We start from the raw sequence: 19,282 nt of genomic DNA, 5'->3' as shown, positions 1-19,282 counted from the left end.
TAAGTGTCTGTGTTCCTATAGAGTGGTGTGGAAATATACATTTATTTAATCTAGTTTCATATCAACAGTGATATTTATATAACTGAAAAGTTATATTTAGTTTTCAAAACTGTAGCAGCCAAGGTGTGAGAAACATTTAAACCTTTTGCCTTCCTGAGCCAAAGTGATGCAAATACTAAGGCCTTACTCACACCATGTACAGTTGCCTTAAACTGGGCCAAAGCACGTTTGTCCCCTCTCCTGTCTCCCCCGACAGCCCGCTCTCACAATACATTTGGTATGGGCATGCTTACGTCATCGACGCTGCGCTGTTCAGTAAGCGCTCTCGCTCAGCACAGTGGAGATTTCATAAGTTATATCGTTGAAGTTATTTGATATGCAGTGACACGCTTTCAAATATTTCGCCAAACAGATCAGCCACTTTTGACGCCTATAAACAATCATAAAGTCCTTGTGCTGCAGGAATTAGGAGGTTTGCTGAAGGTGCAGCTGTCGTGCAGTGAGGGGTTTGCGCCTTTTTAAACTACGACTGTTTGCGTTCACTGAACAGTAAGAATGATTAATAAATCCAAATGAAACAGTCCCTTAAATGTCACGTCTCGCTTTCAGTTTCGGGCTTAGGTGCATTGTGCACTCACACACAAGCTTACCGTGCCAAAGCCCAAGTGAACCACACTCAGGCACACCTCTTGCAATCGGGCCAGGGCCGGCCAAGTGAACCGTGCCTGAGCCCGATTCAGAGCACTCACACTTCTCAAACGATCCAGGAAACGGGCCTGGGCTTGGTTCAAGTAGCAAAGTGTGAGTAGGCCCTTAAGGTAGGGTCCCAATCTCTGTACCTTTGTCTTTGGTGGAGTGGTCAATGGCTGAGCTATGCGGCTCAAAAGAAGTAACACTTATACATGTGAACAGGTATACTGATGAGATGAGGGCTGGGGAAATGCTGTTTACATTGCTGACCCCAGCACTTCATTTACATGCTTTGTTTAGGTTTGTCCCACCTATATGTATCACTGCCTGCAAAAATGTATTTAAACTGAGTGCTTGGCTGCACTAGTTCAGAGATTTTTCAATGAATGATACAGCGAATTCCCTTTCAAGGATTCTACTTCGAAAATACCCGAAAATCCTCTTGGTTTTGTCTCTTCTTCAAATTCACAACAGTGGTCTCACTCCTCCATGCCACAATGCATTCCTTACTCTTCTACTTCACCTTCTAAAGTGCTAGTCATTTATTTTATAAGAAAAAAAGGCCCACGGTGGATTTCTCCCACAGGAGATTTCATCGAATGGATGACACACAGATGTTTAATGAGATATTGCAGTTGTGCACACAAGTTTAAGTTGGATGGAAGCATAGCTAGTCACTACGCATGTAAAGTCTGACTAGATTTTGATTGACAGCCCAAATTGAGCCTTGTTTTAGCCTAAACAGCTATGTTTACGGTAACACGGCGGCTCAGTGGTTAGCACTGTCGTCTCACAGCAAGAAGGTCACTGGTTTGAGTCCCAGCTGGACCAGTTGGCATTTCTGTGTGGAGCTTGCTTGTTCTGCCTGTGTTAGTGTGAGTTTCCCCAGGGTGCTCCGGTTTCCCCCACAGTCTAAGAACATTCGGTATAGGTGAATTGGATGAATTAAATTGACCAGTGTATGAGCGTGTGAATATGAGAGTGTATGGGTGTTTCCCAGTACTGAGTTGCAGCTGGAAGGACATCCACTGTGTAAAACATATGCTGGATAAGTTTGGCAGTTCATTCCGCTGTGGTGACCCCTGATAAATAAGGGACTAAGCTGAAGGAAAATGAATGAATAAATTTGTGATTAAAAAAATAATAAGTCAGCATTATATAGTCACTATTGCTATATAAAGACCAGAGGGGGGTTGAAAGTTGCTGACACACAAGCTAAAGATGGTCAATATCTGACCTTTAGAAGAGACACCCCGACATTTCAGAAATGTTCAGTGGACTGGACTTTATGTCAATTGCTGGAAAGTTCCTGTGTGAAAATGAACATTTTTATGATTGAGCCTGATGAATCTTTGAATTGTCATCTCAAAATATGCCCTTGAGATACATTATTTATTTAAACAGAAGGCCACACACTTTAAAAAAATCGTTGCCAAAAATACATTAAGCCAGAAGCATAATGATTACTGGAATGAAGATCTAAAGATAGAGTGAATTTTATGTTTACTAGATTTAAGTTTATCATTTGAGGAGTTTTTTTCCTTCGTCGGGTCTGTTGGAGTAGCTGGGGTGCATCTGATTTATACAGTGAAGGCAAAATTATTAACCCTCATGTGAAATCTACAGGGTGGGCCATTTATATGGATACACCTTAATAAATTGTTTGGTGATATTAACATCCTGTTTGTGGCACATTAGAATATGTGAGGGGGCAAACTTTTTAAGATGGGTGGTGACCATGGTGGCCATTTTGAAGTCGGCCATCTTGGATCCAACTTTTGTTTTTTCAATAAGAAGATGGTCATGTGACGTATCAAACTGGGAATTTCACCAAAAAAAAAACAATGGTGGTAAAATAGGTGCCCTTTAAGTCAATTGCTGTTTTCAAATAAAACAAGCCTTCTCTTTAACACCAGTTACTGTAAGTTGTGTTTTTTTTTGGGGGGGGGATTTAAGGGGGTGCACCACTACATTATGGGTGTCAGGTTCGAGCATTCCTAGATGAATAGTTTCCTAAAAAAGTGGATTGGTCATCGTGGGCCAGTTGAATGGCCCCCAAGGTCTCCTGAACTGACCCCCTTAGACCTTTATCTTTGGGGTCTTCTGAAGGCAATTGTCTATGGTGAGAAGATACAAGATGTGCAGCACCTGAAACTATAGATACTGGAAGCCTGTGCTGGTATTTCTCCTGCGGTGTTGCTAATAGTGTGTGAAGAGTAGGAGAAGAGGGTTGCATTGACAATCCAACACAACTGGCAGCACACTGAACACATTTTATAAGTGTTTAGAAACTTGAAAATAACTCATGACAGAATAAAGTTAAGTTAAAACCAAACACACCATTATTTTTCTTGTAAAATTCCCGATAGGTTTGATGTGTCAAATGACCCTCTTCCTATTGAAAAAACAAAAGTTGGATCCAAAATGGCCGACTTCAAAATGACCACCATGGTCACCGCCCATCTTGAAAAGTTTGTCCCCTCACATATACTAATGTGCCACAAACAGGACATTACTATCACCAACCATTCCCATTCTATTAAGGTGTTTCCATATAAATGGCCCACCCTGTAGATTATTTTTAATTATTTCCCATATATTTTTAACAGAACAAGGACATCACAATATTTTCTATTACATATTTTTTCTTTTAGAGAAAGTCTAGTTTGGAGGTGGCTAGGCAGTGGCGCAGTAGGTAGTGCTGTCGCCTCACAGCAAGAAGGTCGCTGGTTCGAACGCTCAGTTGGCGTTTCTGTGTGGAGTTTGCATGTTCTCCCTGCCTTTGCATGGGTTCCTCCGGGTTGCTCCGATTTCCCCCACAGTCCAAATACATGTGGTACAGAATAAGCTAAATTGTCCATAGTGTATGAGTGTGTGTGTGGATGTTTCCCAGAGATGGGTTGCGGCTGGAAGGGCATCCGCTGCGTAAAAACTTGCTGGATAAGTTGGCGGTTCATTCCGCTGTAGCGACCCCGGATTAATAAAGGGACTAAGTCGACAAGAAAATGAATGAATAAATAGTTTGGCGGCAGTTGGCAGTTGGTTGGCAGATTTTAAGGTCAAAATTATCAGCCTTCTATTTTATTTTTTTAATTGGCTACTGAACAAAGCACTGTTGTCCGAGTTCAATTCCTGGCTCGAGGTCCTTTGCCGATCCCTCCCCTATTTCTTCTGCCCACACTTTCCTGTCTGTAAAATCTCCACTGTCCTATCCCAATAAAGGTGAAAACCCCTAAAAATGATTATAAAAAAATAATAATAATACTGAAATCTTACAACTTGTGAAATATTATGTGGTGCCATCATGGCAAAGACAAAGTAAATCAGTTATTAAAACTAGTGTTGAAAAATTTGTTGAAAAAAAATCTGTGAATTTGTGTTGAGAAAAATACGTTAAGGGCTAAATTTTAGCTAAAAGATTTGATCTCTCTTAAAATTAGGACTTTTTAGGGTTAATTTAACCAAAATGTTAATTATTTCATAATTAGCTCACATATTGTTTCAAATTATTTTACTCGGTCCCACTTTATATTGTGTCTTTAACTACTATGTACTTGCCTCAAAAAAATAAATACAATGTTCTTACTGTGTTTATGATGTATTTGAGAACACTTGTGGTGCTTTTGAGTAGGGATAGAGGTTGGGTTATGGAAAGGTTTGGTGGTATGGGTAGGTTTAAGGGTGGGTTAAGGTGTAAGGGATGGTCAACAGTGTATTTACAAATGTTATCACAAAAGTTAACTACAGATGTAATTACATAATGTATTTAATCAAGCATAAGTACACAGTAAATACATGTTTTTACACAATAACTACATTTTAACAAACTATTAATTCCTGTGTAAGTACATATTAGTTAAGGCCACTTCATATAAAGTGGGACCTTTTACTCTAAGGTGAAGCGCACAAAATAATGTCTGTTTTCCATACATTCATTAAGATTGTCAATCATTAAAACTAGTGACTATTTAGGTGACTATATTTTAGTGGAAAATAAAGACTTTTTTAAAATAAAATCCATCTTAAAAGGCATGCAAGATTTATAGCTGTGATTTTAGTGAGACATTTCATTAAAAAGATTTGCTGCGCTTTGAGCAGTCATTTAAAGATAATAATCATTTCTATCTCTCCATTCAAAGGATAAATTAACTGGCACACGAATGTAAATTCAGCCCACCTCATCACATACTGTATCAATAAAATGATTTTTAATGGGGGAAAATGTAATATATATTTAGCTTAGAAGCTGGAAAGCTGTTCCTTTATGTGCATGAGCTTAATACAGATGTCAAGTTACCAGAAAAATTAACTAAATAAAAATATAATAATAATATTAATAATAACTTTCAAATTAAATTTTTAACTGTCTTTATTTTTGTGATAATTGTTTTAAAGTTATTTGTAGTAGTTTGAAGTCTGAAAATATAGGGGAACTATCAATTCTTTCACTTTCTTTCTCTTACAATTTGAATGGAAAATAACTTTTATAGTAATATAAAAAATATTGTGAGAGCAATTTATGTTTATTTTTGGACACTAATAATTATACCGTATTCCTTCATTCGTTTCTTTTGGCTTAGTCTCTTTATTCATCAGGGGTCGCCACAGCAGAATAAACCGCCAACTTATCAAGCATATATTTTACATAGGAGATGCTCTTCCAGCTGCAACCAAGTACTGGGAAACAACTATACACATACATTCCCACACATTCACTATAGCCAATTTTGTTTATACCTGCATTTCTTTAAACTGTGGGGGAAACCGGAACACCCAGAGGAAACCCACTCAAACACGGGAGAACATGCACAGAAATGTCACACAGAAATGGGTATATAAAAAATAGAATACAAAAACAGCAACCAAACTAATCAAACAATTACAAGAGAACAGGCCGGCCGACAGAAGTGAGGAGACTGGTGGTGAGCCAAGGGTACCTGGAGAACAGCGAAAGCGCACAGCTTTCATACTATGCGAACCAGCTCCTGGTTGACGATTGATGGTGATTGACAGCTCCTTCAACCAATGGTCGGACACCTAAAACATGACAGGATAAACAGCGGAAGAGAGAGAACGTAAAACAGAAAACAAACAAAAAAACACCACAAAAACATACGTGAAACGTAACCCCAAACCATGATCTTTCCTTCACCAAACTTAACTGATTCTGTGCAAATCTTGGGTCAATTCGGGTTAAAATTGCTTTTCTGTGGTATGTGTTGTGATTAATATGCGGATCAACAGATTATTCATCTGAAAAATCAACCTTTTTGATCTTTTCCAAATGATCAACTTGAAGTCAGGTTATAATTTTTTACAACTACGATTGATGACAAAACTTCTGTCAGGTGGTGTGTGTTGGCAGAATACAATTAGATTTGTTACACTGTAATCATATCTAACGATGATGATGATGACAAAATAAACAGATAAAGCTGTATCTGTAAGCAAAAAGTGAATGCATTCAAAGCTTCTACAGATTGTTTATAGGATTTATTAGCTCTGTGTATGACAGTTCTCCTGTGGGTTGATGCCCTACTTTTCAGCTTATGATTTCTAACAGCCGTGTGTCTGTGTGTGTGTGTGTGTCTGTGTATGTAGATTGATGCTGAACAGCCCCCGGAAGACGTCTTTGAGCACATCTGCGTGGTCTTAGACTCCTGCTAGAGAGTTGGACTGGCACTGCCCCCTGGAGGACAGAAATATCACCTACACTTTCACTTCAGACTTACTCCACGGTACATTTCCACGCACACACAAACAAACAAACAAACACTCGCCTGCGATCAGCTTCTAAATGGTACACACACCCACTTGGAAAACTACCAACCAGCCACCGGCACCTGCTCATTTCACACTATCGCTGTTCACTGTAAATATATCAACCCAACAAATCGGCAGTGTTTATCTCTTGGTATTGAACCTGTGCTGTGCTAATGCTTAAGCTAACTTTCAGCTCTATAAAACACAAATGAGGATCATTTATGGTGCCGTTTTGCTGTTTTTTTGGACTTGTTCTGTCAGTATCCTTGAGCAATGAAATTAGCAAACCTGATCAGCATGAAGGTCCAGCCGCTGGAGAGGCTTTGTGATTTATACTTCATCATTTATATTGTGCCAAGCATGCCAGAATTGTGATTTGCTGTATATTTAATGCAGAAATGAATGAGCTGGAGATGGTTTGAATTTCACAGTCTGGCGTTCACACGGATCGATTTCACAATGAGGTCTGGTAACTGTATTCTTATTTATCAACCAAAGTGAAATAAAAGACATTTCATATGTTTAACAGTTCTATTTTTGCCTTCCCTTAAAAGACTCGATGTTGTGATTAAAGGTGAATGTACAAATAATTGAAGGTTTAAGACAACGGATGTAGTCTTTGCCACTTGAAAACGCATAATAACAACAAAGGTCAAAGTCCCTTTAAGGCAAGTCATTTCACATGGTGGCCTTCTTTAAAAAGGCTCTCTGGCATTCTGTCTGAATGGGGAAACATCAAATTCTATAAAACTATTTGCCAAGCTTACGAGTACATTACATATTTGGAATCACCAACAAAATTAAACAACTGTCTCATTAATTTAGATTTTAAACGTTTAAAAGCCTAGGATGGTTGGCTGGTTTTAGCGGGTCATCCAGTCTGATTTTTAGAGGGGTTTCCTGGTCTTAGCTGGTCAGGCTGGAAAGTGACCAGCTAAAACCAGCTGGACATAGCTGGTTTTGGCTGAGCTTCCAGCCTGGCTTGGCTGGTAAAGCTGGTTTTAGCTGGTCATCTCTCAACCTGTCCAGCTAAAACCAGGGTGGAAATGCTGGAAACCAAATGCTGGCCAAAACCCCTCTAAAACCAGGCTGGTCAACTAGCTAAAACCAGCCAACCATCCTAGGCTGTTTAAATCTGGATTTTTCTGCAGGGGTCCGAATCAAAATCTGAATATTTTCAGGTTGCCTGATCTAATATGCATGTGCACTCAAAAGGAACAAATTTACAACACTAACTTCATTTATATCACCGTTCTATACAGGATCATCTGCTGGATGAAAAATAATAATTACAATACATAAATATCTTGTTAAAAGGACTTTTCTCGCAAAAAAATACATAATTATCATGTTAAAAGGACATCTTTTCTTGTAAAAAGGACAATTATCTTGTTATGACGACATCTTTTCTCGTAAAAACGGCATAATTATGTCGTTAAAACAACATATTTTCTCGTAAAAACGACAATTATCTAGTTATAACATCTTTCCTCGTAAAAACGGCATAATTATCTGAAAGACATCTTTTCTCATAAACATGACAGAATTATCTTGTTACTACGACATCTTTCCTCGTAAAAATTACATAATTATTTTGTTATAACGACATCTTTTCTCGTAAAAACCACAATTGTTAAAACGACATCTTTTCTCGTAAAGAGCACAATTATCTTGTTATAACGATATCTTTTCTTGTAAAAATGACAGTTATCTCGTTAAAACATCTTTTCCTGTAAAACGACAATTATCTTGTTATAACGAATTTTTTTTAAGTAAAAACGACAATTATCTTGTTATAACGACGTCTTTTCTCATAAACATGACAGAATTATCTTACTACGATATCTTTCCTCGTAAAAATGACTTAATTATCTTGTTATAACGACATCTTTTCTCGTAAAAACCACAATTGTTAAAACGTCATTTTTTCTCTTAAAGAGCACAATTATCTTGTTATAACGAAATCTTTTCTCGTAAAAACGACAGTTATCTCGTTAAAACATCTTTTCCTGTAAAACGACAATTATCTTGTTATAACGAAAATTTTTTAAGTAAAAACGACAATTATCTTGTTATAACGACATCTTTTCTCGTAAAAACGACAATTATCTTGTAATAACGACATCTTTTCTCGTAAAAACGACAATTATCTTGTTATAACGACATCTTTTCTCGTAAAAACGACAATTATCTTGTTATAACGACATCTTTTCTCGTAAAAATGACAATTATCTTGTTATAACGACATCTTTTCTCGTAAAAACATTTATCTCGCTATAATGACCTAATTAATAAGTCGTTATTTCAACATAATTGCTATTTTCTATATGAGCCACAAGATGGCAGAATAAGACAGGTCAATGTGCATGCTTTAAGTAAATACTTTAAGGTCCCAAAATTATAGAGTGTTAATATGGGAATTTACCATATTCATATAGTCACGGATGTGTTAACTTGTTCCAGAATAATCTTTTGACATTAAACTTAACCCACAAATAGCTGTAAAAGGTTGTGAAACACTGTAGGCGTTTATTAGCCAAGCTAATAATGATGTTCTATAATTAATTTATTTATTTAGCAATAGGTTGTTTTGTAACGTTTTAACTGTCTATATTGCCTCTTCACTTATCACTTTTGGTTTATATGTTAGTATTTTTTTGTTGGCAGTAAGATTGAAGAGAACATCCTGTTTCTACATCTATTGGCCTCCAAAATGTATTCCTGTCCTATGCTCGATCATGCCCGACTCCAACTTTTAAGGGTGGGCCAACTTTTAAGTGTTACATTAATTTAGTTGTTATTTTCCAATTAAAATAAGATGTTTAATAACTAAAGGTTGGCAAGAATGCATTTAAACATTAGACTTTGGAAAGCGTTAACAGATGAACCAAGACTCTTGGTCTTCATAGGCAGATAAATGTTGAAAGTGTCAGTGCAAAAAAAAAATGAATAAATAAAATATAATAATAAAATAAGACTAAACTACAGAAAAACTGCCAGAAGGAAAATTAATGAACTAATGTTGATATATTTGCTCATTTCCTATTAATTTCATTTCTGACTATGAAAACCACAAATGTGACAATGTTACAACCAATGAGCATGCTTCAATGCTGGCCTCAATTTTTTGTGTGTTCACATACCAAATTCCATCTAAATCAGGAAGTTTTAGACCATTTATAGATTTATAACAACCTCAGAGAGTATTAGGTGCATTGTTATTTTGGGGGTCGCGGGCTAAAAAGTTTGAGACCCCTGGTCTAGATCAGATCTACATGCCTCAATACATTGCTGCCATGTGATAGGTTGATTAGAAATTGGCGTTAACAAGCAGTTGGACAAGTGTACCTAATAAAGTGGCTGTATGTGATATATATAACCAATTTTGTATAAAAATAATAATAATGATATAGCTAGATTACAAATATGTTCTTATATCTCTTATAAGCATTAATCCACTAGAATTACTATAGATATATTACTATATATTTATATGGGAGTGGTGTGTTTTCAGTTGTGATGTTTGGGATAAGATCATGGAGTAGTTTCCCAAGGCAGGCCTGAGTCGCAATGTTTCACCAGGGCAAAACACACAGAGAGTGACCTGCACTATAGAGGAATTACCAACTTACATTTAGTCATTTAGCTGACGCTTTTATTCCAAGCGACTTACAAATGAGGACAAGGAAGCAATTTACACAACTATAATAGCAACAATGAATAAGTGCTATAGGCAAGTTTCAGGTATGCAAAGAAAGTGTAAGAAGCAAAACAGTAGTTTTTTTTTTTTTTGTAGTTAGGTCAGAGAGGGAATTGCAAATTAGGAAGGAAAGTGGAGACTAAATAGTAGTTTTAAGTCGTTTTTTGAAGACAGCGAGTGACTGCCGTTCTGATGCAGTTAGGGAGTTCATTCCACCAACTGGGCAGATTGAGCACATGACGTCACACGGGTTCAAGAAAAAGACCGGTTGCTATAGCAAACATGTCGTGTTGTGTAAAAGGATGCCAAATTCGAAATAGAAAACTTTAATTTTACCGTACACCACACTGATTTTAATGCCAACCGCAGACGTCTTTGGCTAACAGCCATCAGAAGAGCTGAATGGAGTGAGGACCTAATTAAAAATGCTGGACTCTGCAGTTCTCATGTTATATCCGGTAAGTTCAGGCTATGCTGAAATGTTTTTGATTGCAGCAATGATTTCAGCCTAAACAAGTTAATATGGTTAAGTAAACTGCGGATACTGAATGCTAAGAATAAAATCTAAAAGTGTAAGCTCACAAACCCTGCGGTGCAGTTCGTTGTCAGAATGCTGCTGTTTTCCTTGTTGATGATTAACCATGCCTTGTATAGCTCTGTCTTCTTTCTTGTCTTTGGCTAGGCAGAACATCGGTTTTAAGGGCTACAAAGTTTTGAATCTGGTAATCATGGAACAGTATTTCCTGCACATGACCACACAGAACAAAATTGTGGCATCCAAAGACTTGTAGGCCTTTAACTTCTCTCAAATCACTTGGAGCTTCAATGAGATTGTATATTTGGGGCTGGATGCTTGGCCATTTCGTCTTATCCAATATCCATTGGGAGGGTGCTATCGCAAATAGACCTTTCAGATGAACGCCGCTCACTTTAACGTTAATTTTGCCGAATCACTGTGCTTCTCACTGGGTGATGAGCTGTTATAATAATGTGTAAATAAAAAAAAAAAAATATATATATATATATATATATATATATATATATATATATATGAATATATATGTCATCAATATAACTTATTTCTAAGACAACAACAAACTCTGATGTCATTCCCTCGCTGTAAATGCTAGTGCTCCAGTTTTTTTCTGCAACCTGAATGCTTACAAACCGATAATTTGTCTATACATGTAATACTGAACACTTTTAATAAACCCATTAATGGTAGTTCTCCTCTAATTTGAATGTACAACAACAAAACATGATGTACTGCCCAACTGGCATATCTGCAATATAACGGTACCAACATTGGTAGAACATAGGAACTGTTACAGTGGAATGGACTGTAACAAACATTCAAAATAACACACCACCCTCTGCTGGCTGAAATGTCAAACTAGAAATCACTTAAATCTAAAACCCTACAAGAGCTTATCATCATCTTCCCTTAAATCAAGCTTAAAAGTTAAGAAAGACAAAAAGCAGAATGAGACATCCAGAGTCACGTGGTGTAGAAAGACTTCTCACATACTTTTATTTCCACAGTTCTCCTCTAACAATTTTTTGTACATTATTTAAGAACAGATTGTTATACACAGATACTGAAGCAGGTCAAGGGAGGGGAGGTGAATAGAACAGAACCCATTACAAAATGGTCTACTTAAAGCACAACAAAATGCATGTGTATAAAAGAACAGGGCAGCAGCGCGCGTGTGCGACGGCTGCCCCCAACTCGATTCTCATTTGTTTTTGTTTTTTTTTCATCGTCTTTTTTAAATAGATTAATAAAAATACAATCTTTTCATGGACTGTGAGGAAACTGCGAAAATTAGAGGGATCTAAAGGCGTGATGATGGCTGGGCAAACGACTGCCACGAGTTCTTCATTTTCTTCTAAAACAAGTGGCCAGGTTTGAATCAAGTGGACAGGAAAGGGGGAAGAGAAAAAAAAATGGCACACGGCAACTACCACTGGCTACTTTTCACCATATATTTGAATACTCCACATGTTCAACGACAGTACACATTGAGAGAAAAGAAAAGAAAGCTCTCCACGTGTGCAGAGAGTGCAAGAACGCCGTCCGGATCTCAGCTGGTCTTCTCCGTGCTGTAGTGCTTCAAGGTAAGTGGAGTGGGTTGTTTTCTTTCTTTGAAATCGCCATTTAAAAAACGAGAAATGAATGTAAATAAAGTGACAACATCATGTAACGGTTGTAAGAGGAAATAAAGAGCAGCTTCTAGTGAAAATGGTAGCCCATGGCAAGAGACACACACACACACACACACACAAACCGGGTCTGTCTGTCAGCTAGGATTTTTTTCCCCCCGTTCAGAACGTCGGAATTGCGAACGAACCTCCGTGATTGGTTCAAAACCTGGTATGAATCAAAGACATCAGCACCAAGTTCCTTTCCTTGCATCACAAAAAGAGCTCAAGCACAAATCTGGACTTATAAATATTTCAACTACAGACGACATTTTGCACTTTATCTTGAGCCTCTCTTCAGAATTCAGCTCCTCGGAGACGTTCCTCTCTGACAGCCGTCACTCAGGCGGCAGAACAAAGGGAGACACATCGGGTTGCCTTCGAAATGTCCTGGGATTGGGAATGTCGGTGTGCCTTTTCGTTCATTCGTTCGTGCGTTCTTCTCACTTCTTTTGATTTGAGATAGTGTTACTTGACGAGACCTGGTAAGGTTTGACACCCACGGCTGGGTGTTGCCCCCTCCCTCCCACAAACCCTCCCCCACCCCACCCCCCTCTGGCAGCGGTTCGGGGCGAGGTGCGGCCCGTCTGCGGTACCCTCTCGCCCAGACGTAAGCATTTCTTGACTTGGATGATGGAGCCATGCACAGAATGCCCTGGGGGCTGCAGGCCAGCCCTGAATAGTAGCGCTGGAGCTTGTCCCTGTCATCTGTTGGCAGGGAAGTAGTTGGGGTCCAGGTAGTTATAGCCTGTGCTTTGCGGTAAGCAGTAGTCTTTGTCCAGGAAGGTTTCGGCCTGGCAAACCGGCTCCAGTCTGTGTGTGGGCTTGTGGGTGTCCGTTCTGAACAAACTAAAGGGGCAAACAGAAAGGTGCACAGTTACAAAACTGAGAAAAATGACAGATTTATGCCTTCCTCCTGTCAGCAGGTGGCGCTATAATTGTGAAAAATATGGGTGTGTAAATGTGTTCGGGAGAAGAATCTTATTGAACATGAATTTTCTGGCAGGTCAGACATCGTGTGGCTTAGTTATAAGCCAAATTCCTTCTGTCAGCAGGTGGCGCTATGACTGTGACTCAATATAGGAATGTAGATGTCTTCAGGAGAGGATTCTTATCAAACCTGTGAATTTTCAGGCAGATCAGACATTGTTTGCCCGAGTTATAAGTACTTCCTCCTCCATGGCGAAGCACTGAACTTGGTCAGTCCGCCATGAACACGCACTTCAGTAAAAACTCAAGATCTTCACAATTTAGCATCACAAAGGCCTTTGGACGAAACTAATGGAACATGGATTCAATGTGATAAAATTTGTAGGAGGAGTTTGTTACACTATAAAACAATTCATTTCCTGTTGTCAGCAGGTGGCGCTTTAACTGTAACTGTATATTTGCATGTAAACGTGTTCAGGTCAGGACTCTTATCTGTTTCGTGGCGGATCGTCAAAGTTTGTGAGGCCGCCACAGACACACCCTTTGGCAAAAACTCTAGATCTTCGTGATTTAACATCGGTAAGGCCTTTAGATGACAAAAGCCAATTTTGGTGTTGATCCGATTTAATCCCTAGGAGGAGTTCGTTAAAACACAACACCTGGAAATGGCAAAAACTGCACTTTTTCGGCGGAGGAAGTTAAAAATATCCGACTTCCTGTTGGGTTTGAGATTTCAGTCCAAGAGACTTTTTTTAGTATTTTTGTAGGTTTTAGCATGTTTGATGTGTGTGGCAATTTTCGTGCATGTGCGTGAAATAAAGCTCGGGGGCCTGTCTGTCTAATGTGCATAGGTGGCGCTGTTGAGTCATTTTGCTATGAACACTTCCAAAACCTATAACAAACGTAAATCTTTGCCACTTCTGGGGCGTGTGCAAAGTTTTGTGAGTTTTCGGGCGTCTTTAGACCCTCAAAATTACAATATATTCCGGTGCTCGGTTGTTAAACATGTTATTAAATGTGCCATTTTCACCTGCTTCCAGATCACATGCAATGAGAAGCAATGCAACTAGCTGTCAAATCGCAAAACAATTCTCTCGATTTCAGGATCCCTCTATCGTTTACATAGCTTGTCACTGAACTATGGCTTTATATAGTAAATGCTGCTCCATCTGAAAGCAGCTGCTTGAGATTTACTACTGATCACAGAGCCGGCTTCACTGACAAAATATGTAAAAAAATCACCTTCATCGAATGGTGCAGCACTCTTCCCCTATTACTGTGACATTTGTTGTCAATCCTTCAGTTATTGAAACTACTCACACAAAATTGTTGTTAACCAATTTTGAGTTTGTCTGGTCAATAATTAACAATAAATTGTTCAAATAATTTTATAATTATAATAATTAGACAGTCATTCAACAAATGAAGAATGAATATCATCCTTTCAACACAGAAGTCAATGAAGTCTCTCACATGCATCTATATTAGCAGCACACAAGACTTCAGTTGGATTCAAAAGGCATGAACTTGTGCTTTTCTAAAAAAAAAAAAAACCTGAAAAGTACCTCTGTGCTGTCAACTAATGCTTTTATGTGCTTTTTTACACCTTCAATGTGAATTATTAAGGCCTAATCACTGAAGCTGCAGGTTGTAAAGTCTGCACAGGAGGTGGCAAAGCTCTATGGATTCTGCATGCAACTGCACCATCAGCAGGAACTCTGGAGTGATGTAAGCCGGACAGAAGCACAATCAAACTCTGCATTTAACAGAATCTAAAGCTGGAGGATGGAGGACGTCAAGATCAAAGCTGGTTTTTGTGCAATAACAATGGAGATGGAACAGAGATGAATGGAATCTAAAGTAGTAACCAAATTGGGCAATGGCCCAAATGACCCAGACTTAAATCATTCACAGTTCCGGCAGTGCCAACACACCCCAAAAAAGTTCTTATTTCATCATTACTGTGAAGTAGGAGCTAATTTAGCTCCCCATTAGTAGTAAAGGCATTCCTAGAACTAAAATGTTCTTAGTTCATGCTGTTTAAAAACAGGTAAACTGCAAATAGTTCTAGGCAATATGGAAAAAGTTCCTCTGGTGTAAAAAAAACTGTATAGCTGGATTTATATTTTCGGTTGGTGCCGCATTGTGCACCTCCGCTGACTGCGCGCGCACCTCGCGAAGCGGAAAAGGCTTTTATACTCGCCGCGTTCGGCGTTGTGATGTTCTTTAAAAAAAGGGGGCAGTGAAAAGAAGCTGACCTTAAAATCAGACGAGTAAACAGAGAAGTAGAAAGTTTTTGGAACTACGTCATTTCATTACTATTATTCAATATTTTAAACAAAACATTTTTATTTTTATTTTATTTTGATGATTATAAGGATTATTATAACCATTTTTTAAATCAAACTTTGATGCAGCACTTGCTTTTGTTCATATCTTGGTAAATTTTACCTATTAAAGTTTATTAAAATATTAATGACGAACCGTACCATTTTTTAGGTACCCTTTGCAAAGGTTACCTAGCACAACAAAAGGGAACCAAAAGGCTATATTTGAAATAACAAACTTCTTTAGCTCATATTAAAAACGTGCCTGTGATCATTGAAGTGCTTCTGACATTCAATCCTTTCAGAAAGAGACAAACCCTGAGAGTGAAGCGCGAAAAAACAAAGGAGAAGCTGGAAAAACAGCAGCAAATGATTCTTTCTGCAACAAGCTGCCATGTTTAACTATAATAATCACCTTCTGGACTATTATAAACCCAGAATGACGAAATTACTCTTTAACAGGGGTTACATCTGCTGGTGAAGATTACAGACACAGATGAGAGGTTTGCTCTAAATGTGGGCTATATTTCATGTTGTTTTTGAACCCAAATAAGGACTAAATATATGCTGTGTGTAGTTTTTCTGTAATTGGTAACATATCGGAGACTGTAAGGGGCTGTATGAGTTCATTTATGTTGCATTTATTTATTTATTTATTTATTTCATATAATTACAGACGTTACAGTAGGCTATCACCATTTCATTGATCTGCAGTTATAATCCTATCATGTTCTTAGAAAGGTAAGTAATGAACATTTATACACAAGTATTTATATGTATAAATCATCTGACTTGTGAGAAGTGCTTCTCATGATATGTGAATGACCAGTACAGCTTTACTGTGACACTTTAAGAATTTTGGTGAATGTGTCGGAATGCAGATAGATTTAAAGACATCAAAACGCAAGGGGAAAAAAACATATTTTTTTATCTACACTGTTGTCCTCTAAATGTAATGTGAGACTCACCAGTCAGAGCAGGTACTGCAGAAGTCCACGGCGTTGTCCTGCGGGCAGTCCTGACAGTGCCACCGCACACCCTGGATGGGCTCCATGCCACATATGTCACACTGAGTGAGAATTACATGCCGAAACAAAAGATGCTGAGCATTAAAAACAGCCACATTATGCTATTATAGAGATGTCTAAAAGCTCTAAAGTTCTCATCCTTAATGGTTCATATTTACATGGAGAAGAAGGCTTTTAGTGCAAATGTCCTGTCGAGTAAACGCTAGTACATTTTTGTTTATGTGTATTTTTATATTATACATTTATATATTATATTATATCAAATTATATTATTTAATATTATATTATATTATATTATATTATATTATATTATATTATATTATATTATTTTTTATTTTATAATATTAAATTATATTATCTTATATTATATATTATTTTGTATTATATTATATTATATTACAACAAATTATGTTATATTTTATATTATATTATTTTATATTAAATTATGTTATATTTTATATTATATTATATTATTTTACATTATATTATATTATTTTATATTATTTTATATTATATTATATAACATTATATTATTTTATATTAAATTACATTATTTTATTATATTATATTATTTTATATAAAATTACATTATTTTATTATATTATATTATTTTATATAAAATTACATTATTTTATTATATTATATTATTTTATATTAAATTACATTATTTTATTATATTATATTATTTTATATTAAATGACATTATTTTATTATATTATATTATTTTACTTTATTTTATATTAAATTATTTTATATTATATTATACATTTTTTAATTAGGTTCACTCAAAAAAAATGTCTGTTGTTTTCTTCAGTGGAATACAATACAGCAATCAATGTTGTTTTTGTACTTTAACATGTTTTTTTTACAAGAAAGACAGTAATAGAGTGCTGGAACAACACAAATGTGCATATGTACCTTATAGCCGACGTGCTGTGTGAGAGCGCTCTCGGCCTGGAGCTCGTGTAGTTTCTGTTTCTTGAGTTTCTTCAGCTCCAGAAGCTCTTTGTACTCCGGAAGGTGTCGCAGCTCCACCGGTACCCCGTCCTCATCCTGAAACAACACAGCAGGGTTAGAACAGTACAGCACTATTCACCACATCAACTGTCAAACTGTCGCCACTACAACAGGCAGTCTATTCATACACAAAGCACATCAGCTAAACTTTAGATTCCCAAGGCCAAAATAAGGCTACACTGCCTGATTCCCAAGGCCAGAAGAAGGCTACGCTGCCTGATCCTGTCATTTAATGTCATCTGCTAAATGTCACCACATAAGTAGACATTTCAAAACAATTTGTTCCATTTATAATCTTTAGCTACAGTGCACCTGGAAACTTTTCATAGCGCTTCACTTCAAGAAATATGATTTAAGTGACTGTGAACGTGACATGGTTGTTGGTGCCAGATGGGCTGGTCCGAGTATTTCAGAAACTGCTGATCAACTGGGATTTTCACGCACAACCATCTGTAAGGTTTACAGAAAATGGTCTGAAAAATAGAAAATATCCAGTGAGCGGCATTTCTGTGAGTGCAAATGCCTTGTTGATGCCAGAGGAGAATGGCCAGACTGATAGAACAGTAACTTAAATAACCACTCCTTAAAACTGACGTATGCAGAAGAGCATCTCTGAACACACAATATGTCCGACCTTGAGGCGGATGGGGTACAGCAGCAAAAGACTACACCGGGTGCCACTCCTGTCAGCTAAGAACAGGAAACTGAGTCTACAATTCACACAGGCTCACCAAAATTCAACAATAGAAGATTGGAGAAACATTGCAGGTCTGATGAGTCTCAATTTCTGCTGCAACATTTGGATGGGAGGTTCAGAGTTTGGCACCAACAACATAAAAGCATGGATCCATCTGCCAATGGATCAATGGTTCAGACTGGTGCTGGTGGTGTAATGGTGGGGGGATCTTTTCATGGCAACACTTTGGGCTCATTACCAATTGAGCATCGTGTCAACACCACAGCTGTAAGAGCCAGTTATGCATAATTCATTTGTGATAATAATTTTGTTAAAAAGGTTAAAACATGATAAAAATTTATATTTAAATATAGTAAGAATTCATTGTGATTGTATTATCTAAAATGCATAATTTAATAATTGATACAATTTAAAAACCTTTACTTTGGTATTTTGGCTTCCGACAGCAATACGTCATGAGGTCATTAGTTCATACATTTAAGTCAGATTGCAGTTATGGATGTTGGAAGCAACACAGTTTTTTGACCGAGCTGATCGAGTCTATTGTAACTTTGTATTTTTGTTTGCATTTCTTCAGTAAACATTTTTTAAAAAGAAGATTCGGTCTTACTTGCGTTTTTGCAAATACTGGTTGTTGGAATAGAAGCTGCAAAAGATGATTTGCACGAAAGGTGTGCCACTACAACAGCCTACCTGAGTATTGTTGCTGACCGGGGAGTGTACATTGTATAATCAAAGAAGATACAAAATAGACAAAATGACTTTTTAATAATTTTTTAGAGCCTTAATTTCTCTAAATTTATTTATCAACTCTTAATATTTTTAAGACACCACAGACATCCTTTTTATAGCAAGGAAAAGCTCCATTCCTAATCTTCATTTTCAACGCTTTTGATGTCACGCTTCCCAGTAAGCCCCTCACTAATTC

General features: G+C 37.3%; 2 protein-coding genes across 4 annotated transcripts in view; one reads left to right on the top strand and one right to left on the bottom strand.

Annotated features, from left to right (window-relative positions):
* ak5 (adenylate kinase 5) overlaps window positions 1-6,357 on the top strand; it is a 210,901-nt gene extending 204,544 nt beyond the window's left edge. Inside the window, 1 exon segment of the mRNA NM_001100084.1 lies at window positions 6,292-6,357. Coding sequence (NP_001093554.1) covers window positions 6,292-6,357 — 66 coding nt within the window.
* The window catches only part of zzz3 (zinc finger, ZZ-type containing 3), a 675,084-nt gene that overhangs the window by 603,563 nt on the left and 52,239 nt on the right, over window positions 1-19,282 (bottom strand). Inside the window, exons 10-12 of one of the 3 annotated variants that reach the window (XM_087239841.1) lie at window positions 17,559-17,693; window positions 16,581-16,681; window positions 11,660-13,204 (exon numbers count right to left, since the gene is read on the bottom strand). The exons of 1 other annotated variant lie outside the window; for it this stretch is intronic. In XM_087239841.1, the coding sequence (XP_087095967.1) occupies window positions 13,060-13,204; window positions 16,581-16,681; window positions 17,559-17,693 (381 nt within the window). In that variant the 3' untranslated portion in view covers window positions 11,660-13,059. 3 annotated transcript variants of the gene reach the window in all.

The sequence above is a fragment of the Danio rerio genome, chromosome 2 (genome assembly GCF_052040795.2).
Source record: "Danio rerio strain M-AB ecotype USA chromosome 2, GRCz13ab, whole genome shotgun sequence".
Classification (NCBI taxonomy): domain Eukaryota; kingdom Metazoa; phylum Chordata; class Actinopteri; order Cypriniformes; family Danionidae; genus Danio; species Danio rerio.
The sequence above is the reverse complement of the archived record's forward strand: the minus strand, read 5'-3'. Positions and strand labels throughout refer to the sequence as shown.